Source organism: Diceros bicornis, chromosome 8, assembly GCF_020826845.1.
Source record: "Diceros bicornis minor isolate mBicDic1 chromosome 8, mDicBic1.mat.cur, whole genome shotgun sequence".
Classification (NCBI taxonomy): Eukaryota; Metazoa; Chordata; class Mammalia; order Perissodactyla; family Rhinocerotidae; genus Diceros; species Diceros bicornis.
In genome coordinates, this window is record NC_080747.1 from 1,926,043 (window position 1) to 1,950,806 (window position 24,764).

The 24,764-nt window shown below is 42.4% G+C and overlaps 1 protein-coding gene across 9 annotated transcripts in view; it reads left to right on the plus strand.

Annotated features, from left to right (window-relative positions):
• The window catches only part of FAM193A (family with sequence similarity 193 member A), a 175,077-nt gene that overhangs the window by 58,736 nt on the left and 91,577 nt on the right, over window positions 1-24,764 (plus strand). For 4 of the 9 annotated variants that reach the window (XM_058546591.1, XM_058546582.1, XM_058546584.1 and 1 more), the window contains exons 3-5: window positions 2,892-3,008; window positions 23,144-23,334; window positions 24,157-24,324. In XM_058546591.1, the coding sequence (XP_058402574.1) occupies window positions 2,892-3,008; window positions 23,144-23,334; window positions 24,157-24,324 (476 nt within the window). The remainder of the gene's footprint in view (window positions 1-2,891; window positions 3,009-23,143; window positions 23,335-24,156; window positions 24,325-24,764) is intronic. The other 5 variants (XM_058546583.1, XM_058546585.1, XM_058546586.1 and 2 more) reach the window with 4 other exon arrangements.

The following is a 24,764-nucleotide window of genomic DNA, read 5'->3' on the forward strand; positions in this document are numbered from 1 at the left end:
AAATTCATCTTTTTAATGTCTGTATAGTTCAGTGAGTTTTTACAGATGTATACAGTGTATAACCACCACTACCACAGTTATTAAGATATAGAACATTCCTATCACGCCCAAAAGTTCCCTTGTTCACCTTGGTAGACAGTACCCTTCCCCTCCCCGCAGCCCCTGGTAACCACTGACCTGAATTTTTGTCCCACGGCTTTACTTTTTCCAGTGTCACATAGACTTCTTTAACTTGGCATAGTGCTTTTGAGAGTCATGCATCAGTAATTTGTTCCTTTTTATTGCTGAATAAATTGTAGAGATATACCACAGTTTGTTTATCCATTCACCATTGATGGACGTTTGAGTTGTTTCCATATTTGAATTATTTTGTGTAAAGCTGCTATGAATGTTCTTGTACAAGTCTTTGTGTAGGGATCCTTTTTACGTGTTGCTGGAGTGATTTGCTAGTGTTTGGTTAAGGATTTTTTGTCTGTGCTCATAAGGATGTCTGCCTGTAGTCTTCTTGCCTTTAATGTCTTTTAGGGGCTCAGAAAATGAGTTGAGATGGGTTCCTGCTTCTTCTCTTTTCTGGAAGAGTTTGTATAGAATTAGTGTTATTTCTTCCTTAAGTGTTGTTGATTCTTGCTTTCTGTTTCTCTCATACCGTTTGGTAGAGTGCCAGACGGTGCGTGTAGGAGACCACAGGGCTGAGGTGGATGCGTTTACCCAGAAGTGGTCACCTTCCTATGTGCCTGTGAGGTCGGGTCAGTCTGGTCAGCACTAGAGCTGGCCTGGCTTTGCTCTTGTTGCCCCACAGACTCATCTCTCTAGCAGTGTGTTCTGTGTCCTGGTGCTTGTGTGGGCTAGGGAGGGGTCTCTTCACGCTCTGGCCCTCTTGGTGTGGTAGTGGGACGTCATTACTTCCTCCTCAGCACAAGCCTCCCACCGTCCCACCGTGGCACTTTCTTGGTTCCCTGTCCAGGAGATCTTGGGCAGCCCTGTGTCTAGGGCGTCGGGTGCAGCTTTCCCAGTGATCCTGCCCCTACCCCATGGCAGCCAGACTCTGCTTGTATCTGTAGGGATCTTGGGTGGGACAGACCGCCCCCGCGGCCCCTCCTCATGGTGGCTGACTTGTGCCTGTGTCTGTGCAGGTCCGGGGCCTTTCTCTCAGGATTGGAGGGGTTGGTCCCCTCCTCTTGGTGAATCAAGACTGGGGCCCTGGTGGAGGGTGCCTGCCATCCCAGCGGTGAAGGCGTCTGCTTCCTCTCAGAGGTGTTGTGCCCAGCAAGGTCACACTGGCCACACTCAACCTTTAAGAATTCATTGCAAGTTTAGCTGTTTTCTTGACCCACTTTTGTGATCTCTTTCTGCCTTCCTCCCCCAAAGGTGAAACAACACATGTGCTCAGAGGAGCTCATTGCACTTGTCTAGCTCACCTGGTCACTTCAGCTCTCTGGTGGGCCCAGAGTTATGAGTTTGTAGATGGTCCCATTGTTTCTCATCAGCAGAGTAAGAGCTCTGAGTCACTGTAAGTGGAAGTGGAACTGAATTGCTCTCTTCTAGATAAGCATTCTGTTATCAGAAGTCGTGGTAGAATATCGGTGGAAGTTTCCCCTAACACCCTGCCTCACAGTTCCATGTTGTAGATTTCTCCAGAGACCTCTTCTTCCATTCCTAGACTTTGTCATGCCCAGACACCTAAGAAGTCTTCATTTCAAACATTTAGCTTGACCACGGTCTATCTTTCTAGTTCACTTGCCTGAGTGTCCTCCGTTGTCATAGTTCTTTGACCTCCTCCATCGCTTTCCCACTGTCGGGTCCCTCTGACCTGACTGTTCTCCTAGAATAGCCTGAGTTCTGTGACTCAGCCTTGTCATTGCTCCCTTGCAAAACCCCCTAACTCCTTTGCCTGGGACCTGGTTCGACGTTACCCCCTCCCTCCACCTGTAGAATACAGATTACTGGAAAAAACCGCCGGCTTCAGCTTAATGCTTCCCCCTGTCGTTGTGGTTCTAGGCTGTGGATGGGCGTTTAGGGTCTTGGTTCTGGCTTTGTTACTGAACCCCGAGATGGCACAAACTTTTCCTTCTCTCTTCCCAAACCCCCCACACCCTCTTTTTCCTGTTCAGCTCAGCTGTTGACCATCACACTTCAGGGAGAAGCTCAAAGCTGATACTCAGACCCTTTCCCATTTCCCACCCCCACAGCCGAGAGAGGCCAGCCTCACTGGGCCTTTCAGGTGCCATCTCTTTTCATCCTCTCCAAGGCTTTGTTGCTTTGGTTATTCTTTTCCTCTTATGCATCACAAATCTTTTCTTCTGTCTTGGCTCATGCCCAGGAGTATGCAAATGCTCTAGAATTGTCCATTTTTCAAATAACGTGCCTTTGACCTTACCCTCCCTTCCAGCTGTCACAGTCTCCTCCTGCTTCCTTAGCCATGCTTGTCTCTGGGTAAATTTTAAACTTCTGGTTCAGTTTCTTTAATGGATAAAAGGTTTTCCATTTCTTTTTAAGTTAGTTTTGGTAAATTATATTCTTAGAAATTGTCAGAGTTATTGGTATGAAGTTGTGCATAGGTCTCTTTTCAACTCCTACCATATCTGTAGAATACAACTCTTTTTATTGTATTTGTGCTTTTTCTTTCTTTTTTTTAGCCACTTTTGCTAGAAGTCTGTCAATTTTGCCTTTTCAAAGAAGAGCTTTTTAATCTTTAAAATATCTGTCTTTTCACTTTGTTTCATTAATTATGCTGTTTTATCTGTGTGTGTGGTACATATTTGATTAGTTAATGCTGTGGTACATATGATAAAAGTTTAAAGGCACAAACAAGAACTGTGCGACATTGGTCTCCCTGTGCGACATTGGTCTCCCTCTAACTTGTCTCCTCACCATCCTCTTTATCTTCCCAGAGGCTTCCACTGTTGGCAGATTCTTGTCTATTCCCCCAGAGATGTTCTGTTCTGTTCTGTGTATTGGAAGGTGATGATGACAAACACCACAGTGTCCTGAGTTACAGGCATCTGTCAGTAAGTTGAGACATGTGGTTCTCCCAGTTTCTTGTCTTTGGAAGAGGGATACAGATGCCATGGCGAGGTGGGGTGCATGTCATTGTGGGGTGCTCTCCATTTTCTAGGTCTCTTCTGAGGGCTGCTAACAGGTGTCTGGGTATCCTGAGCTTGGGTGCCAGCTGCTTCAGGCAGCTGCATTCCTGTGCTGATCTCACCTGGTGACCTTGCTGGAACCTGAGCGTTGCTCAGCCTGTTTGCTTGGGGGAAGGAAGGGAGACAGCCCTGTTCCACCATTGCCAGGCGGCCTGCAAGGAGCCAGTAGGGCTTCATCACACAGTACTGCTGATTGCGACCACAGCTCTAGTTTTTTCTGCTTTCTCTATGGTTACTCTTCTGCCTTCCTAAGTTGGGTTCTTACCCATCAGTTTTTATTATTCTGTTCTGATATATGCTAGAATCCTCTAATTACTGCTCTAGATTTTGAAATGTTAGTTATATTGGTTCAATTTTAAGTATTATCTAATTTTCATTATTTTTGTTTTCAACCATGAATTGTTTAGAAGTATTTCTAAATATCCAAACATATATCTCTTAGATTACCTGTAATCGTATTGACTTTTAATTTAATGCTCTTATAGTTGGAGATGGTGGTCTATATTATTAGGATTCCTTATCAATCAATTATACATGGTTAAATTTTTCTAAATGTTCCATGTGTGCTTGAAAATGTTTTCTCAGGATTTAGAGGACTCTGTGTACGCCCATTAGATCAACCCCTCATTAATTATGTTCTTAAATCCTTCTGTGTTGTTATTAATGTTTTGTGTCCTTAATCTGTCAGTTTCTGAGTAAAATCAGTTAAAATCTCCTACTGTGCATGCATGTTTGTCCTCTTTTCCTTATAAATATTTCCATTTTTGCTTTATATCTTTTAAGGCTCTGAAGGGTGAATAGCAGGTTAAAGTGATGAAATCTTGGTGCATTGTTCCTTTGATTGCACTGAAGCTATCTGTGGTTGCCCCTTTCTCCTAAACTGCTGTTTTGTTTGCTGTTTGTATGGCTACATGAGCATCCACCCTCCTTCCTTTCTTCCTCACCTTTTCATATCCTCTTATTTTCAGTCTCTTGGTGTTAGCATGTTTTGGGTGGTCTTGTGCAGTCAGCATAGAGGTAGACTTAATTTGGTCTTGTTTGAGAGTCTACTTCTTAAAGGTGAAATTAATCTTGGTCACTTACCATCATTGCCGATCTATTTGGGTTTATTTCTGCTACCACACATGTCACAAGTCAAGCCTTGCCCTTAACCCAGATCTGTCTTGTGCCCCTCCCGGTCCTTAGCCTTATCCACAGAGTTTACGCTCTCCTGATGTTCATGGCACCCACTCGCCTGCTCTTCTTTTTTTTTTTTTCCCTTCCCTTGAGGAAGATTCACTCTGAGCTAACATCCATTGCCAGTCTTCCTCTTTTTGCTTGAGGAAGATTAGCCCTGAGCTAACATCTGTGCCAGTGTTCCCCTACTTTGTATGTGGTACACTGCCATGGCATGGCTGACAAGTGGTATAGGTCTGCACCTGGGATCTGAACCTGCTAACCTGAGCCACCAAAGCAGAGCGCGCCAAACCTTTAACCACTCGGCCATGGGGCCAGCCCCTGTGCCGCTCATCTTAATGGGTTATAGCACCTACACCTCTATCCCTAAACATTGTCATCCAGTTCTCCTGCTGTTTTGAACTTCATAAAAATATCATACAGGGGCCAGCCCAGTGGTGTAGTGGTTGAGTTTGCACACTCTGCTTTGGCAGCCCGGGGTTCACAGGTTCGGATCCTGGGCGTGGACCTGTGCATGGCTTATCAAGCCATGCTGTGGGAAGTGTCCCAAATATGAAGTAGAGGAAGATGGGCACGGATGTTAGCCCAGGGCCAATCTTCCTCAGCAAAAAGAGGAGCATTGGCAACAGATGTTAGCTCAGGGCTAATCTTCCTCACACACACACACACACACACAAAATCATACAGTACACATTATTTTGTGTCTGATTTATTTTGTTAAACATTATGTTTGAGATTCATATATGTTGTAGTTTCTTTTCATTACTGTATATTATTCACCTTTTTTAATATACTATGTTTTAGTTGTTTCCAGATTTCACTGTTATTAATGATGCTGTTGGAGCACACATTCACATATTCTTTTGTATATACATGTAGGAAAGGAATTTCTGAGTCATAGGGAATTTATATAATTAACTGATTACAAGTTAAGATCAACAGCAAATTTTTAAATGAAAACTATTTTCCAAAACAAAAATAGTGAGTAGAGTAGCATTGTTTTGTGATTCTTCTTAATGTTTGAATAATAGAAGACAGCTGGAGTCTCATATCTGCTTCTGTGTTCAAGCTATGGTGATAGATTATTTTGATTGAAGTATATGAAGAAAATATTTTAATAGCTTTTTCAAATAGTTGTGGATATTCTTCTTTGATACTACATAAAACCATGACAAGTAATAGTTTCTTGATGGTTAGTTGGGCAATGTAGAATCTGAAACGATGTCAATGAATTTTTCCTATGCCGTTAAATTAAAATCCATTTTCTGTCTTGTACTCTGAATGAATCTTGTACCCATACATGATTTTGTAACATCACACATTAGTCATTTGTAAAATAATTGGTCAAACAATACTGAGTTAGGCAGATCTTTCTGATACACCTTTCGTTATTCAATATAAAGAAAATCACATTTGTTGCTGTCACCACTGATCTCATCATAAAAGTCTTTAAATGTGGCAAAGCTTTCAAGCCCACAGTGATGGATAAAAGTCTTCCAAACTTGTGATTTTTGCTTGAAAGCTCAGATTTTATGATTGGCCACAAATAGTGTCAGCTGTTTTCCTTGAAACGACAGGCTCATTTCATTCATGTTTGAGAAAATGTCTGACAAATATCCAAGTCTGAATAACCATAGTTTGGTCTGTCAGGCATTCTTTCAAGTAAAATTGATATTTCATGGATGAAGTGGCTCATTCAGCTCACGATGCAGTGCTTTTCTTGAAAACATTGCAGAAATGCTTTCTGCATACATCTTATTTCATCACATAGAATATTCAAAAGACATGTACTTAAGGGTTGAGATTTAACACAGTTAATGATTTTACTGCATCAAGGACATTCTTAAGTGGAACTGGCCTTTTTTAAATTAAGTGTGTGGTGGTGAAGGACACCACGACCACTAGCACACTTTGCTGCACAGCCATCATTCTTGCTAAGGTGCTGGCAGTTCACTCGGTTGCTTTTGCACCATCAATGCAGATGTCAACACAGTGAAAGAGGCAAATAACACTTGGTGTATTTTTTTTTTCTTTTCTTTTTGTGAGGAAGATCAGCCCTGAGCTAACATCCGTTGCCAATCCTCCTCTTTTGCTGAGGAAGACTGGCCTTGAGCTAACATCCGTGCCCCTCTTCCTCTGCTTTATATGGGACTCTGTCACAGCATGGCTCGACAAGCGGTGCCTTGGTGCTTGTTAACCAAGAAAGGATATGAAGTGTTGAATGTGGCAACAAAAAAGAGGCTGTGTCTGACCTTTGATGATCCGTGTTGGTGGAAGGGTGGAAGCAGAAGCCAGACTGCACTGTGTGAAGATAACTTAGTGGTGAGAGAGCTGAGGAAGTCGATTTAAGGTGCTGATTTTTAAGGTGCTTGACTGTGAGGGGAGGAGAGGACAGATCCAGAAGAGGAGGGTGAAGCTGGAGGAGGGACCTGGGAACGTTTAAATATTGAAGGAAGGAGCTAGGAGATGGGGAAAGGATTTTCCCCCCATTTAAATTTTATTTTTTACAATGTAATATTTGAGAGATATATATATATATGAATATGTATATAATATACATGTTATAAGTGATAGTAAAATGAACACCAGCCAGCATAAAAATCAGGCCATTCCTAATACTTGTGCACCTGTCTGTACTCCACCCTTTCCCATCTTTCCTCCTCCCCTTCTGAGGTAACCAGTGTCCTTGAATTATGTATTTATCATTCCCCATTGCTGGTGGCCTGGGTTCAGATCCCGGGCCTGTGCCGACGCACCGTTTGTCAGGCCGTGCTGTGGCGGTGTCCCATATAAAGTGGAGGAAGATGGGCACGGATATTAGCCCAGGGCCAGTCTTCCTCAGCAAAAAGAGGAGGATTGGCATGGAAGTTAGCTCAGGTCTGATCTTCCTCACAAAAACAACAACAACAAACAACAACAAAAAAACCTTTAAAAAATTTTATCGCCTATATGTGTATCTAAATAATAAATTGTTTAATTCTGTTTGTGATCTTTATGAGAGTGGCATGTGCTCATGTTGTTTTCTGTGTCTTGCTTTTCTTTGTTTATAAGATTCCTCATACTGTCTGGGTAGCTGCAGTATATTCATTTTCACTAATTCATTCATAATTCACATAATGCAATTCACATATAATTCAGTGTTAGTATACTACAGTTTATTCATCAGTTTTATTGAAAGATACAGAGTTGTTACCCATTTTTTGCAGTGATAAAAAAAAATGCTGTCAGGGGCATTTATGTACCCATCTCCTGGTACTCATTTGTAAGAGTTTTGTTAGGGTGTGTATTAGTCAGGATTTTCCAGAGAAACAGAACCAATAGGATGGATGGATGGATTGATAGAAGAGGAGATTTATTATAGGGATTGGCTCACATGGTTAGGGAGGCTGACAAGTACCGTGGTCTACATTCTCCAAGCTGGAGAAGCAGGAATGCTGGTGGTGTGAATCAGTGTGATTCCAGAGGGCCAGTAGTGTTAAGTCCTGGTCTGAATCTGAAAGCCCTAGAACCCTAGAAGTGCTGGTGTGAGAGCAGAAGATGGATGTCCTAGCTCAAGCGGGGAGAGTGAATTTGCCCTTCCTCTGCCTTTTTGTCCTATTCAGACTCTCAATGGAATGGATGATGCCTCCCCTCACTGATGAGGCAATCTTTATTCATTTAACCAATTGAAATGCTAACCTCTTCCAAAGACACCCTCACAGACACACCCAGAAATAATGTTGTACTAGCTCTCTGGGCATCCCTTAGTCCAATCAAGTTGACACATAAAATTAATCATCACAAAGTATTTATTGATGAAGTAGAATTGCTGGGTTATAGGTAATTCAGATACTTATATTTGTAGGATAATAACCAATTTCCCAAGTGATTGTTCCATTTTATATCCCCACCAGCAACATTTGAGTTCCACTTATCCATATTCTTGCCCATACTTGGCGTTGGGTAGGCAGAGTTTGAAATTGCTTGGGGATGGGAAGGAGTAAGGTAGATGACAAATGGGTGACGTTCATGAGGTCCCCTGAGATGAGAGAGATGGGATCTATTTCTAGAAGAATCATCCTTCTGTTGAGACAGCATTTGCAGGGAAGGCTGCATAGGTGCAAGTAAGGTGGGGGTGGGAAGTGTAGAAGTTGAGAAAATTGATGCCAGAAATCTTTCTATAAAATTGTTTTTGAGAGGGAGGGAGAGTGGATTTAGTAGGACTGGGAAGGAACAGGTGAGTGGGTAAGGGTCCAAATGGTGTCTGTGAGGGATGAGAACAGTGAGCTGGCAGGGCATCCAGGTTGCTGGCCAGCCTGAGGTCCTTGTTGAAGGTGGAGACGTCACTGGCCCTGACCTGCCCATTGGCTTGGACCTCTCCCTCAGCAGCATGCAGGTGTTGGACAGGGAGAGCAAGGCAAGGCGGGTTGGTGAGGAGCAGGTTGGCTGTACAGGCTCGGCAGAGGATGGGCCTCCAGGGTGTCTGAGAGCAGAGTCAGCTCCAGTACCACAGCCCCTCTGACTTGCCGGCACCCACCCACCCCTGAATTTCTGCTGCAGCTGCTTTGCCCTGGCTCCTGTCTCACCCAACTCAGGTCATCTACTCAGGCCTGGCACAGAGCAGGCGCCTGGGAATGGCTTTTGAATGAAGGAACGAGCCTACGTTTGATTTATATCCAAAGATAATGTTTCAGGACTTCAGAACGTTTAACATACTCATCTTGTATAGTAGAGTTCACACTTTGGGGGGCTGTGGATATATTTTCATAATCTGTGAATTTTCTGACAGTTAAAACAATTTTTGTTTGTATTAAGGGGAGAGGGCATATTCACATCATTGGAGGGCCTGCTGTATATCAGAGGGCTTTGCCCCTGACTTCTGAGTCCTGGGGGGCCTGGATGCACTACTTGTCAAAGTTACTGAGGAAGGAGCAGAGGTTGTCTTAATACTTGCTTTCTGTGCTGAGGCCAAGCAAAGACCCACTGAGGCCATGGCCTGCTCTGTGCAGGAGAAATTCAGACAGGCAAAGAAGTGGCGTGGTTGAGATGTTGTGCAGAGACCTACTGGGATATAAGCCTAACTCAAAAGAGCCTGCTGCTTAGTAGTCAGAACCAGGCATCTGGTGAATTGAGTAATTTGGTTTCAGCTAATCATTCATCTGTCTCTTTAAAATAATGTTAATTTGAATTTTAATGATTTTGAGGGTTTTTTGTATTTAAGTTGTAGACCAACTTGGGTTTCTGTAGTTATATAAAGACATAAAAAGCGTAAGCTGTGTTGTGTTTTACGTTTGTGTATGTTTAACCAGAATAGTTTAAGTCTGGTGGGAGTGATGGAAGATGGCACTTTGGAGAATTATTTTTTCTTTAAAGGAGAAAGAAACAAAGTGCTTTCTTTGTAGCACTCAAGCATCCTACCACAAGGAAGACTACTTGGCAAATTAATATTCTATTTTTCTGTTTTCAAGATTGACTGTTTTAAAGGCTCTGTTTTGGTTGTGGATGTTAGCAGTTGTGTCTGTGTTCTCAAATATATCATTAAAATGTATGTCTTGCATTTTACACTAAGGAGCCAGGTTCTCTAATAGTTACTCTGCCCACAGGTCTGATCAAGGCATATAGTCCCAATTTAAACCAACCATTTAAGAGTTTGCTGGGCCAGCCTTGGTGGCCTAGTGGTTAAGTTGGGTGTGCTCTGCTTCGGCGGTCCGACTTCTGTTCTGGGGCACGGACATAACGCCACTCATCTGTCAGTGGCCATGCTGTGGCAGTGGCTCACATAGAAAAAGAGGGAGATTGGCAGCGGATATTAGCTCATGGTGAATCTTCCTCAGCAAAAAAAAAAAAAAAGAAAAGAGTTTGCTAATGTTCATCCTTATCTTGAATGTTTGCCCTGTTGGTCTTGGTTCATAATTTGTTGTTATTAGTGCCATCGAGTGGATTCTGACTCCTAGCGACCCCTATGTACAGCAGAGTGGAACCCTGCCCAGTCTTTTTGCACCGTCCTCTCACGCACTGTCCTCTCACGCACTGTCCTCTCACTTTCTGGTGCTAAAGCCCACGATGCTCCACTGCTATTCATAGGGTTTTCATGGCCAGTTTTTTTTGGGAGTGGGTGGCCAGGTCCTTCATCGTCGTCTGTCTTAGTCTGGAAGCTCTGCTGAAACCTGCCCACCATGGGTAACCCAGCTGTTACTTGAAATACCAGTGGCATAGCTTTCAGCATCACAGCAATGTGCAGCCGCCACAGTGTGACATCCGACAGATGGTTGGAAACAAACCTGGGCCTCAGCAGTAAGAGCACTGAATCTTAACCACACTAGATCACCATGGTTCATAATACAAACATAAAATTCCTTTATAATGAACTTCATGAAAGTGGTTGCTGATATAATTTGTCACTACCCAAAATTGTCAAATTGGGAGGACAGAACTTGAGTCAGCGTCATAGAAACAAGATCTGAGTGGTGATCTTTGGCTTTTTTCCCTTAACATAATACTTTTGACATTCATCCATGTTGTTGCATGTATCAGTAGTTAATTCCTTTTTATTTCTGAGTAGTATTCCGTTGTATGGATGAACCACAATTTGTTTATCCATTCAGGAATAAAGGGACATTTGTGTTTTCTGGTTTGGGCTATTATGAATAAAGCTACTAGTAACATTTGAGTACAAGTCTTTTTGTGGACATAGTTCATTTCTCTTTGATAAATACCTAGGAGTGGAATTGCTAGGTCATGGTGTTAAGTGTGTGATTAACATTATAAGAAACTGTAATGCTATTTTTCCAAGCGCTGATACTATTTTTCCAACCATGTCTGAGAGAGCTGCTGATCTCCATCCTTGCCAAGCCTGGATATTGACAATCCTTAATTTATAGCCATTCTAGTGGCTTATAGTGTTATCCCATTATGGTTTTAATTTGCATTTTCTTAATGACTTGTTGAGCATCTTTTCATGTGCTTATTTTCCATCTGTATCTCTTTAGTGAAGTGGCTGTTTAAATCTTTTGCCTATTTTTAATTGAGTTGTTTGTCTTACTATTATTGAGTTGTGAGAGATCTTTATATATTCTGAATACAAGCCCTCTATCAGACATGTTTCTCAAATATTTTCTCCCAGTGTGTGGCTTCCCTTTTCATTCCATAACAGTTTTCTGAAGAGTAAAAGTTTTAAATTTTGATCGAGCTTTTTGTGTTCTGTGTAAGAAACCTTTGCTACCCAAGGTTATAAAGATTTTTGGACCTGTTTTTTTTCCCAGATGTCTTGTGGTTTGAGCTTATACGTTTGATCTGTGATCCATTTCAAGTGAAGTTTTGTATCTTTTGTCAAGTAAGGTTTGAGGTTCATCCTCTTTTGCATATGCATATCCTATTGTTCCAGAACTATTTGTTGAAAATACTGTTTTTTCTCTTTGAATTACCTTGGCATCTTTGTCAAAAGTCAGTTGATGCTACATGTGTGGGTCTATTTCTGGACTCTGTGTTCCACTTTACATATATACCCATCCTTTTGCTAGCACCGTACTGTCTTGGTTTCTGAAGCTCTTTATAGTAAGTCATGAAATCAGGTAGTAGAAGTCCTCTAGCTTTGTTCTTTTTCAAAAGTGTTTTGACTATTCTAGAACAGGTCCTTTGCATTCCCGTATAAAGTTTGCATTCGTCTTGCCAGTTTCTACAGAAAAGCCTACTGAGGTTTAACTGGCATTGTTTTGAGTCTGTAGATCAAAATTTGGGGAGAATTGACATCTTAATAATATTGAGTCTTCTAATCTATGAACATGGTATGCCTGTTCCTTTATTTAGGTTTTAGGTCTTTTAAGTTTATCCTTAGAATAGTTTTGTAGTCTTCAATGTACAGACTTTGTTGCACATAGTGTATTGAAAAACTTCCAAAGTATTTCATGTTTTTCTTGCTATTTTAAATGGTATTTCTAAAAATTTTCAATACTCTATTATTTATTGCTAGTATATAGAAATGCAGTTGCTTTTTGTATATTCACCTTGTATCCTGTGAAAACTCATTTATTAATTCTAGTGGTCTTTTGGTAGATTCCTTAGGATTTTTTATATAGATGATCATGTCGTCTACAAATAATGTGTTTCCTCCTTTCCAATCTGTATGTATTTTTTTTTTCCCTTGCTTTATTCCACTGGCTAAGACCTCCAGTATGATGTTGAATAGGAGTGATGTGAGCAGACATCCTTCCCTGTTCCCAGTCTTAGGGGGAAAGCATTTAGTCTTTCAGTATTAAGTATGATGTTAGCTGTAGGATTTTGTAGATCAGGTTGAAGAAGTTTACTTCTGTTTTTAGTTTGCTGAGAGTTAGCATGAATGGATGTTTGATTTTGTCAGATTCTTTTTTTGCGTCTATTGAGATGATCATAGAGTTTTTCTTTTTTAGTTTGTTAACAAAATTAATTGTGATTTTTGAAATGTTGATCAAACCTTACATTCCTGGGCTAATCCACACTTGGTTATGATGTATTATCCTTTTTATAAGTTGCTATATTGGATTTGCTAAAGTTTTGTTAAGGATTATTACATCTGTGTTCATGAAGGATATTAGTCTGTAAGTTTCTTGTCTCACCATATTTTTGTGTGGCTTTGGTGTCAGAGTAGTACCTCAGAGAATGAACTAGGAAGTATTTTCTCTTTTTTAATTTTCTGGAAAAGTTTGTGTAAAATTGGTATTATTTGTACCTTAAATGTTTGGTAGACTTCACCAGGATTATGGATAATTCCATAATCTTCCATATCTTGACCTGCAGTTGCCTTATTAGGAAGGTTTTGAACTGTGAGTTCAATTTTTGATAAAGGTTATCTATTTCTTCATGAATAAGCTTTATTAATTCTTATCTTTAAAGAAGTTTGTGTAATCATTTCAGAACATATGTAAGTCAAGTCGTTATACTATACATCTTAAGCTTATGTAGTGCTATATCAATTATATCTCAATAAAACTGAGAAAAAAAGAAATTTTTCCATTTTGTGTCAAATATATTGGCGTGAAGCTGTTCACAATATTCTCTCTTACTTTCCATAGCATCTGTAGTGGTTGCAGCCCCCACTTCCTTCACTCCACTTTCGTTCCTGATATCAGTTGTTTGAGTTTAGTCTTTTTTCCCCCTGATAGTCTGGCTAGAGGTTTATCATTTTTATTGATCTTTTCAAAGAATCACATTTTGTTTTAATTGATTTCCATTTTCTATTTCATTAATTTCTGCTCTTAGGTTTATTATTTCTATCTTTCTACTTTACACTTAATTTGTTGTTCTTTTGGTTTTTTAAGGTAGAAGTTTACATCATTGATTTGAGACCTTTCTTCTTTTCTGATGTATCTGTTTAATTCCATAAAATTCTATGTAAGCATTCCTTTAGCTGCATCCCACAAGTTTTGATATGTTGTGTTTTTCATTCTGTTCAAAATATTTTATAATTGGGGCCTGCCCCGTGGCTTAGCGGTTAAGTGCACATGCTCCGCTACTGGCGGCCCGGGTTCGGATCCCGGGCGCGCACCGACGCACCGCTTCTCCGGCCATGCTGAGGCTGCATCCCACATACAGCAACTAGAAGGATGTGCAACTATGACATACAGCTGTCTACTGGGGCTTTGGGGAAAAAAGGAGGAGGATTGGCAATAGATGTTAGCTCAGAGCCGGTCTTCCTCAGCAAAAAGAGGAGGATTAGCATGGATGTTAGCTCAGGGCTGATCTTCCTCTCACACACACAAAAAAAATAAAAAATATTTTATAATTGCCCTTATTATGATTTGTTCTTTGACCCATGGATTATTTAGAAGTGTGTTTTTTAATTCCCAAATATTTTGGAGTATTTTCCAGATATCTTTTTTTTATTGAGGTATAATTGACATACATTATATTAGTTTCAGGTGTATAATATAATGATTCGATGTTTGTGTATATTGCAAAATGATCACCACAGTAAGTCTAGGAACATCCATCACCATACACAGTTTAAAAAATATATATTTTTTTGCGACGAGGACTTTTAAGATCTACTCTCTTAGCAACTTTCAAATATGCAATAGTGTTATTAACTATAGTCACTGCTGTACATCCCCATGATTTATTTCACAACTGGAAAACCTTTTGATCCCCTTTTTGTTATTATTAGCTTAATTCTGTTGTAATCAGAAAACATACTTTATATGATTTAAGTTTTAAAAATTTACTTAACATTTGTTTTGTGGCTAGTCTTGGTTAATGTTTCATGTGCATTTGAAAGACTTTGTATTCTGTTGTTGGGAAGGGTGTACTATGAATGCTAGTTATATCAAATTGGCTGATGGTGGTGTTCATGTCTCCTGCCTCCTGTCTGATGTTTATGTCTATTTTAATTACTGAGAGGACTGTTAAAATATCCAAATGTAATTGTAGATTTGTATATTTATCCTTTTAATTCCTGCTTCATGTATTTTGAGCTCTGTTATTTGTTATTAGAGTGTTTACTCATTTAGCATTGTTATTGCTTCTTATTGAATCAGTCCCATTGTCATTATTATCATCATTGTTTTATCATCATGATCATCTCCTTCATTGCTGCTAATATTACTTGTTTTCAAGCCAACTTTCTCTTATACTAATAGAGCCAGCCACCCTTTTTGGGTTAGTGTTTGCATGGAATATGTCTCCCAGCCTTTATTTTTAACTTGTTTATGCCTTTGTTTAGTGGTTACCACGAAGTTTGTATAAAAGATCTTGTAGATGAGATAGTACCTTCCCTGATAGCCTCTTGTTCCCCTAGTCTAAGCAGGTTTCATCCCTTCCCTCTTTCCCTTCTGAGTTGTTGTTGTCACAACTTATTCTGTTATGTGTTGTGAATTGGTGGTTAAAATGAGGTGATAGTATTTATTTTCCATGTTTTCTTTCCCTTTATCTTTAGAGTTATAATTGTTTGCTAATCTGTCCTGATAGTTGCAATTATCTGATTTTGTCTGCCTGTTTATCTCCTTGTTCAAAGCTTTATAAACCTTTCTTCTTTTTTTTTCAGATATGAGGTCCTTCTTGATCAAATCTTGTGGGGGAGTCTTGTGGCGATGAACTCCCTCAGCTTTTGTTTGTCTGGGAAAGTTTTTATTTCTGCATATCTGAAGGATATTTTTCCTGGATATAGTATTCTAGGCTGAAAGTTTTTGTCCTTCAAAATTTTGAATATATCATCCAACTCTCTCCTAGCCTGTAAGGTTTCTGCTGACAAATCTGCTGAAAGCCTGATAGGGGTTCCTTTGTAGGTTCTTTTCTTTTGTCTTGCTGCCCTTAATATTTTTTCTTTGTCGTTGACTTTTGCCACCTTTACTAATATATATATTTATGCCTTGGAGAAGGTCTTTTCACATTGATGTAGTTAGGAGTTCTGTTGGCTTCTTTTACATGTAATTCCAGCTCCTTCTCCAGGTTTGGGAAGTTCTTAGTTATTATTTCTTTGAACAAGCTCTCTGCTCCTTTTTCCCTCTCTTCTCCTTCTGGAATACCTGTAATCCTTATGTTGCGTTTCCTAATTGAGTGGGGTATTTCTCAGAGAATTTCTTCATTTCTTTTTAGTCTAAGTTCTCTCTCCTCTTCCATCTGAGGCATTTCTGTATTCCTATCCTCTAGATTGCTAATTCTATCCTCCATTTTGTCAGCTCTGTTGTTTTGCTTTATCTCATCCATTGTGTTTTTCATCTCCATAAGTTCTGATTGGTTTTTCTTTATAGTTTCTATCACTTTTGTGAAGAATCACTTCTGTTCAGTAATTTGGTTCCTGATTTCATTGAACTGTCTTTCAGAATTCTCTTGTAACTCACTGAATTTTCTTATGGTGGCTGTCTTGAATTCTTTGTCATTTAGATTGTAGATTTTCATGCCTTCAGGATTGATTTCTTGGTGTTTGTCTTTTTCCTTCTGGTCTGGAGTATTAATATATTTCTTCATACCATTTGATGGAGTGGATTTGTGCTGGTGCGTAGTGATAGCATCTGGACGCAGGTTCTACCTGCTGCCTCTTGGGGTGGGGGGGAGCCAGGAGCTGTGTAGTCTGAGCCCATTGCCACGATCCCTGTCAACTGTGCCTGTGCGAGCCTGGGTCACTCCTTGGGATCACAGCAGCCCTGTGAGGTCTCTCACCAAATGGGAAAGCAGTCACACAGGGGGCTCAGGGCTGCTGCTGCCTGCTCCCGTAGTCCCGTGGAGTCTCATTCCCCCCTTTGGGGCCGCAACGGTACTATGTGTGTTCACGGCAGCTGGGAGCTCATTTGGTTCGCCCACACTCAGAGCTCAGCCACCATCTGCTCCTAGGTCGCACCAGCCATTGTGCTTGGTGGGTGGGACCTCCCCTCTGGGACTAGCCAGAGCCACTCCCTGGGACCACTGTGGGATTGTGGACTCTCCCACCGGATGAGAGAGTGATCACACAGGGGCTCAGGGCTACTGCTGCCTGCTCCCACAGTCCTGCTGAATCACGCTTCCTCCCTTCGGGGCCGCAGCAGTACTATGGGCATTCATGGCAGCCAGGAGCTTGTTCGCCCGGGCCCCAGTTCAGCCGCCCTCTGCTCCTAGGTCGCACTGGCCTTTTTACTTGGTGAGTGGGGCTTCCCCGCTGGCTTCAAGCCTGCACCATTCTCTGTGGGCTGCCACGGCCCTGAGGACTCTCCCACCAGGGAGGGAAGTGATCACACGGGGGGTCAGGGCTGCCGTCACCTTTTTCCGCAGTTGCGCCAAGGCATGCTCCCACCCTTAGGCCCACAGTGGTGCTATGATTGGTACTATGATTGGTGCTATGATCGCTCCAGCCACAAAAGCAGTCACATGGTTGCACTGGGCTGCCTGGGGGCCAAAGGGTGCTCACCTATCTCAGCCGCCTCCTCAGGGGCTGACCCATCCACCTTCAGATATATAGCTGTGTGGATCTCTCACGCATCCTGGTGTGCTGTGTGGGTATCCTCTGCTACTCAATGTCCTTTTAGTTGTAGTTCGAAGGGGGAGAGATGAAGGGAACAGCTCACTGCATCATGTTGCTGATGTCACTAACTTGTTTGTGTCTTTATAATCTCTTGTAGAAAACATAGTGGCTCTTGCTTTTTAGTCCAGTCTGACCATCTCTGCTAATAATTGGAATAGTTAACTGTTTCCATTTAATGTAATTATTATGTTTGGATTTAAATCTACCATCTTGCACTTTTTGTGTGTGTTTGTGTGTGTGTGTATTTTTTTCCATCTGTTACTCTTTACTTTTTTTTTCTTCTTTCCTTTTGGATTAATTGAATCTTTTTTATGATTCTGTTTTACCTTCTCTTGGCTTATTATCTGTACATCACTTTGCTTTATAATTTTTAGTGGTTCTAGAGTTTACAGTACAGATCTTCCTTGACTTAACAATGGGGTTATGTCCCAGTAAGCCCATTTTAAGTTGAAAATATTGTTAGTGGAAAATGCATTTAATACACCTAACCCACCAAACATCATAGCTTAGCCTAGCCTACTTTAAACATTCTCAGAACACTTACATTAACCTCTAGTTAGGCAAAATCATCTAATGCAAAGCCTATTTTATAATAAAGTATTGAATATCTAATGTAATTTATTGAATACTGTACCGAAGGTGAAAAACAGAATCGTTTTATAGGTATGGAATGGTTGTAAGTACATCAGTTGTTTACCCTTTTGATCACATGGCTGACTGGGAGCTGTGACTTACTGCTGCTGCCCAGCATCACAAGAGAGTATCGTACAGCATATCATTAGCCCAGGAGAAGATCACAATTCAAACTTTGAAGTACAGTTTCTACTGAATGCATATCGCTTTTGCACCATTGTAAAGTTGAAAAATCATGAGTCGAACCATGGTAAGTTGGGGACTGTCGGTATATATCTTCAACTTTTCAACCTCTACTTTCAAAGAATATTATTATATACTTAACACGTAGTGTTAGAACTGTACGATGTTATACTCTGAGCGCCACTGTTTTTTGTGCTAGTGTAGTTATGTTTTTCTAAAAAATATTATAAACTTTACTATACATTTTTATTATTTTTGCTTTAAATAGTTAATTTTTTTAAAAGACTTCAAAAGTGAGAAGAGTCTTTGGCCCACATCTGTATCATGTCTGGTGCTCTTCATTCCTTCACGTAACTCCACCTTTTCATCTGAGGTCATTTCTCTTTCTGCCTCAGGAACTGCCTTCAAAATTTCCTATAGTGCAGAGAAGCTTCTGTTGTTTGTCTGAAAGCTTTATTTTGCCTTCATTTTTAAAAGATATTTTTGTTCAGAATTCTAGGTTGTTGGTCAGCTCTTGCTGGCCTCCCACGTTTCTGATGTGAAGCACGGTGTTGTCCTTATCTTTGCTCCTGTGTACAGGAGGGGACGTTCTCCTCTGCCTGCTTCTCAGATTTGTACTTCATCACAGGTTTTCTGCGATTTCACTCTGATGTGCCTTGGTGTGGTTTGCTTTGTGTTTATTGTGCTTGGGATTAAATGAGCTTTTAAGATATATGTCAGTTTACAGTTTCATCAAATTTGGAAATTTTTCAGCTATTTCTTCATGTAGCCCCCTTTTTTTGCTGGGATGCCTTAGCCTGTATGTTAGACATCTTGATTTTGTCTTACTAAACCTTTATTCATTTTTTTTCGGTCTTATGTCTTGCTGGGCTTCATTTTGGATTATTTTTATTACTTGTCCTCAGGTTTATTGATACTCTGTTGTGTGTCTGATCTGCTCTTAAGTCTATCTAGTGTATATTTTTCTTTTAAGATATTTTATTTCTCCTCTCTAGAAATTCTCTTTGCTTATTTTTCACATCTTCAATTTCTCTCCTTGTTTTGTTTATGTTTTCCTCTATTTTCTGGAACATATGGAGTTTATTTATAATCATCAGTTTCAGATTCTTGTCTGTTGGCTGTATCATCTCTGTTATTTTGGGGGTCTGTTTCTATTGATTGGGTTCCTCCTCGTTATGCATCATATTTTTCTGCTTCTTGGTTTTGTTATTAGATGCTGGACATTGTACGTTTTACATTGCTGAATGCTGGATTTTGTTGTATTCTTTTAAACTGTTTTGGGCGTGGACAGAACAATTTAACTGAAGTTAAATCTATATAAAATTAAGGTGACACATTTAAGGATTTATTGTATAGTCATCATACACTGTGTTTTAAAAGGCCTAACTTCATCCCTTGTCACCAGATTTCCAGGTTCTTGGTTGCTCTTCTGAGCGTATCCTGTGTGTCAGGTAGCATTGTTGGTGCTAGTGTAAAGTGGTAAGCAGGTCCTAAAGGGTCCTGCTCTCGTGGAACTGATCTTCCAGTGATGAAGACAGATAAAAAACAAGAAAATAAGGAAAACACCAGGATGTCAGATAACAGTTTGTGATATAAGAGATTAACTGGGGTGATTAAGGTCAGGAGATGGGTACCACACCACTAATTTGAACAGGGACACTTTAACATCATAATTACTAGTAACAGAAGATCATCTACCCAAATCTGTGAAGGGAACTCGAAAGAATACAGTCATGGCGAATATAGGGAGCACTATTGTGGAGGTTAGGGAGAGGACTTAAGGAGGGACACCCTTGGAAGAGGCCCTCCTTGGAAAGGGTGCAATAGGACCCTCTGGGTAGCAGAGGTGCTGCAGGCTGGGGCAGGTGGGCTTGCTGGAGGGTGTTCAGCACGCAGTAATGACGTGTTGGGTGGTGTTGGTGTTCATCACGGGTAATGAGCAAGTGGTAGGAGCAAGCTGAGAAAAGCCTGAGGACCAGGAGGGAGACCCCTGCCTCTGCAGTGTCCCCTCAGTGTCCTCTGCTGACAAGGCCAAATATTACGCCCCTGGCAACGGAGCAGTGTTTGCAGGATGCAGCTCCTTCAGCACAAAGCAGGGCAAAGAAGGGTGGATTTGGAGCTGAGAGGCAAAAAATTGATAACTGGCTCAACCTGCTTCCCTGAGTAGGTGATTTTTATTTATTTATTTTTTGTGTGAGGAAGATCAGCCCTGAGCTAACATCCGTGCTGATCCTCCTCTTTTTGCTGAGGAAGACTGGCCCTGGGCTAACATCCATGTCCATCTTCCTCTACTTTACATGGGACGCCGCCACGGCATGACCTGACAAAGCAGTACATCGGTGCGCACCCGGGATCCGAACCTGGGCCGCCAGCAGCGGAGCACGTGCACTTAACCGCTATGCCACGGGGCCGGCCCCCTTGAGTAGGTGATCTTTTTGCTGAGGCGTGACTGATAGAATTCTATGAGACTGTCAGAAGCCATTCAAAGATTTAGTGCATTAGCCCTCTAGGCAAAGGGAACAAGTGTACAAGTGCAATGAAGTAAAAGCAGAAATAAGTGGTATGAAAGGTTTTATGCAGGGGAGCCACGTGATCTCACTTATATTTTAAACACCACTCTGGCTGCTGCTTGGAAAACGGATCATAACTGTATAAGGGTGGAAATTGGGGTGCTGGTAGAGAGCCCGCAATAGTCCAGGCAAGAGGTGACAGTGGCTTAGACTGGGTTGGAAGCAATGGAGAGAGAAACATGAGTGGATTATGGATCTGCTTAGGATTGGAGGTAGAATGGACCACCTTGCTATGGGATTTGATTGGGATGGAGGAGAAGAGAGTAAACCCCTTTCATTGAAGTGAACTGACCTGCTGCTATTAGAGAGCAATCTGGTTCTCCCACTGCTGCCTTCAAACCTACCTTATCTGACTGCCTGTCGCTGCCCTGTGATGACATATATCAATCAGACCCCATCACCTTTCCATTCACTTCTGGTATTAGAATTGTCTCCTTTTCAGGTATTCAAGTCCAGTCTACAGAACAACATGAATGTCTCATCCAGTTTAGAGCTTCTCTCCTCAGCTTTAGTGATTGATGTTGGGAATCACCAAGGGAATAATGTGGGGGCGGAGGGCAGTGGTGCTTGTCTTGTTTTCTTGTGCCTTCCCAGCTCTTTGCAGGTGGAGAAGGGACTCTGGGCAGGAGGAGTTGGGTGTCTCCATTCTTTTCCAGGCTGTTGGTGGTGCTCTTTGGTGACCAGGGCCTGAGGTCCTAACAGATGGCCCATAATGGTTGGCTCTTGCTTGTAGGAGGCTCTTCTTTAGGATTTCCTAGACTTTCGTTAGGTCTTTGCACTGGACTGCCTGCTGGGAACTCTGTGACACCCCCTATCCGTGCTCTGTCCCCTGGTATAATTCCAGGGTCCACTCACCCAGCAAGAACCTTTTTGGGTGGAGTTCTTTCATGATGACGCAGGCCCCTCTCCCTCAGAGAGTTCACTCGTACCTGGCCTCCCACGTGATGATGACTAGCTCCCCCTCCTCTCTCCCTCAGTCCATTGGGGAGGCTCTGGCTAGTCTTCCACCCTCAGGCTTTTCCATTTCATAATCAAATATCAGTGTCCATGTGCTCCGAGGGACACATAACAGGTTCTTGGAAGAGTTTTCTTGTGCTTCGTCCTGTAACAAACTGGGGTGGTGCTATAAGTGTCTGAAGAAGCACTCAGCCAAGGGGCGAGACCCAGGCCCCTCTGAGACAGGCAGACACCTTAGTCTCTGAGGGCTTGTCTTGAAGACTTTATACTTGATTTGACGGGGTGACAGGAGAAGGAATGATGCAGTTCTCTTTACGCCTGTGAATTCCCTTCAAGAGCCTCTCCCGTGCCTCTGCCTTTCTCTTCAGGCTGTTGGGTGCAATGATTGTAGAGCTGGCTACCCTGTTAGTGAGCACTGGGGGGACCTGCCTAGCACCTTTCTTCACCATGTGAGGGCCTTCAACTCTAGAGCTGGAGCCCACATTCCTAGATAACCGAGTCCCTCTTAGGTCCTGTCACAGAGGGACAAGGTGCTGGTTGGGTGGGTAGTTCTGAGACTGGAGAAGTTGAGGGAGGAAAGGGGTGTGTGGGGTGGGGCGTAAGGTTGTATCTGTGTTCTCTGTAGTGGCTGTTGGTAAAATCTTTTAGGTACTGTTGGGTATTGGAGGTATAAAAGTTTGAGCCTGCTTCATCCTACAGTCTTTGCCCAGAGCATTCTCTTTCTCAAGCCTCCTGTTCCCTCCTGTTCTCTCTGCACAGCTTATGGGATTTCGTGGGACAGAGAGGCCTCTGCTTCCGGCCACTTTACGCTTGGCTTGGAGTGGCCACCAGTTTCCACTGAGCACCATTTTGGGCAACTGGGTGTGTCGCTTCATGGAGGTGCCCATTGCGGTTGATCTGATACTGCGTATACTGATTAGGACACTGAGAGTAGAATTGCTCTCTTTTTTTTTTTTTCACCGTTTTTTTTTTTTTTTATTGATGTTTTAATGGTTTCTAACATTGTGAAATTTTGGGTTGTACATTTTTGTTTGTCCATCACCATATATATGATTCCCTTCACCCCTTGTGCCCACCCCCCACCCCCACTGCCCCTGGTAACCACAGTCCAGTTTTCTCTGTCCATGTGTTGGTTTATATTCCACATATGAGTGAGATCATACAGTGTTTGTCTTTCTCTTTCTGGCTTATTTCACTTAACATAATACGCTCGAGGCCCATCCATGTTGTTGCAAATGGGACGATTTTGTCTTTTTTTATGGCTGAGTAGTAGAATTGCTCTCTTTTAAAGGATGAAAGAAATGCATTGACTGTCCTCATGTGATTATGATATAGCTATCAGAAGGTAAAAAAAATAATTGTTCCAAACAAAAATCTTGGGTGTTAGAGAGAAAAAGTTTCCTATGTAATGTCAGTTAAAATATTTTCAATGTCTAGATTTTAAATTTCTTCTAAAAGACATTTTTCTGAACAATTAATAACAAATTTGTGCCATGAACATCTGAACATAACTAGTCTATTCTCTTCTCTTTTTAAAGCAGAGCCAAGACTTTCTTCTTCACTCCCCTCTTGGTGGGTCACATCCGGAAGCAGGCGGTGGTGGGAGGCTAGCTCTTGGTGCTCAGACACTGCCCTCGGCGGGGCTGGGCGGTGCTGCCCCCACGGACATGGCTTGTGCCTGCGAGGCCTGCAGCGAGCGCAGGTACCATGGAGAGACAGACGGGTGCAGGTGCGAACGTAATCCGAGTTGGAGCTGTAATAGGAAACGGGGGTGTTTCCATAAATGACAGCACACATTTGAGCCACTCCTGAGAGTAAGACAGTAGGCTGGATATTGTGAGGAAGAACCAGGTGAATGAGGTTCATTCCTCGTTCCTGCCCTTGAGGATTAACAGGAAGAAGCTAGTCCTGAGAAAGGAAGAGGAGGAGGCATATCGAAATCATTAGAATCTAAGGTCAGGGTGAGTAGACCAGAGAGATGCCTCTTACCTGGAGGGCTGGGGAGGCTGGCAGCTGCAGCTGCTGAAGGGTGGAGGGGAAGAGAAACCAGGACTCAGGGGTTCTGAACCGGTTCTGTGCTTTATCTCGGGAGCCAGTGTTGCTGAATGGGGACCAGGAGCTTTGTGGGGAGTGAGAGCTGCCTAATGGGCACCTTCACGGCGAAGGTTAAGGAGATAGAGGGGAATGCCAGCATTCCTCAATTGGGACAATAGTTGTGGACATTCCTGTCCTGCAAGGACAGGCTGAAATCTTCATGAGATGAAGGTCTCAGGGACCAGTCAGCCGAGGGCACCCTGGGGGCTGTGCTGAGACACATATCGTCAGCCCTCCCTGCAGCAACAGCAGATTGGGAGCCAGCTCCGGGAGCTGATCAAGGTGGAGGGGTGTGGGTGGGAGTGGGCGAATGGAGTGGGAAGGAACTGGATGTGGACGGAGGTGCTGGCTGTTTTCCGTCCACTATCCCCTCAGGCTATCTGGAGAGTGTGGGGATGATGCAGAGTGTGTTAACTTGTACAAACCCTGACTTCCTTGCTCTTGTGCTGTCTTACAGAGAGATTTCAGCAGAGACGGACCGAGAACCTCAGCAGCTGCAGAACTACTGGTCGGAGGTGCGCTACATGGTCCGCTGTATTTACCGCCAGGCAGGGACCCCACTGGCAGATGACCAAGATCAGTCTCTCGTGCCCGACAAGGAGGGGGTGAAGGAGCTCGTGGATAGGTACATGTTGCCTGTGTGTCATGTCTTCCTCACCTGCTGCCCAGGGAGCCTCCCCTCTGCTCAGGGTGGGCTCTCCTTCCAGGATCTGGTAAAGCTTGGCTGTGCTTGCTCAGCCTCCAGTGTGTTGCAGGTCCTCAGCAGACAGACTCTGGGTAACGTTTCAAATTCCAATCCCAATGAAACATTTATTGCCTATATAATAAAAATGAACTGACATGTTTCTGTCATTTCTCAGTGTTGAGACTGACAGTAATGCTATCTTTTGAGTACTTACTGTGTCAGGGATGATGCTAAGCACTTTCTCAAGCACTCTGGCATTTATCAACCTGAGGAGGAAAAGCAGTTATCCCATTTACAAGGTGAGAAAACTGAGGCTGTGTGAGGTCAGGCAGCTTGAGAACGTGCATGTAGTGTGCGTGGAGAACCAGCCATAGCTAGGC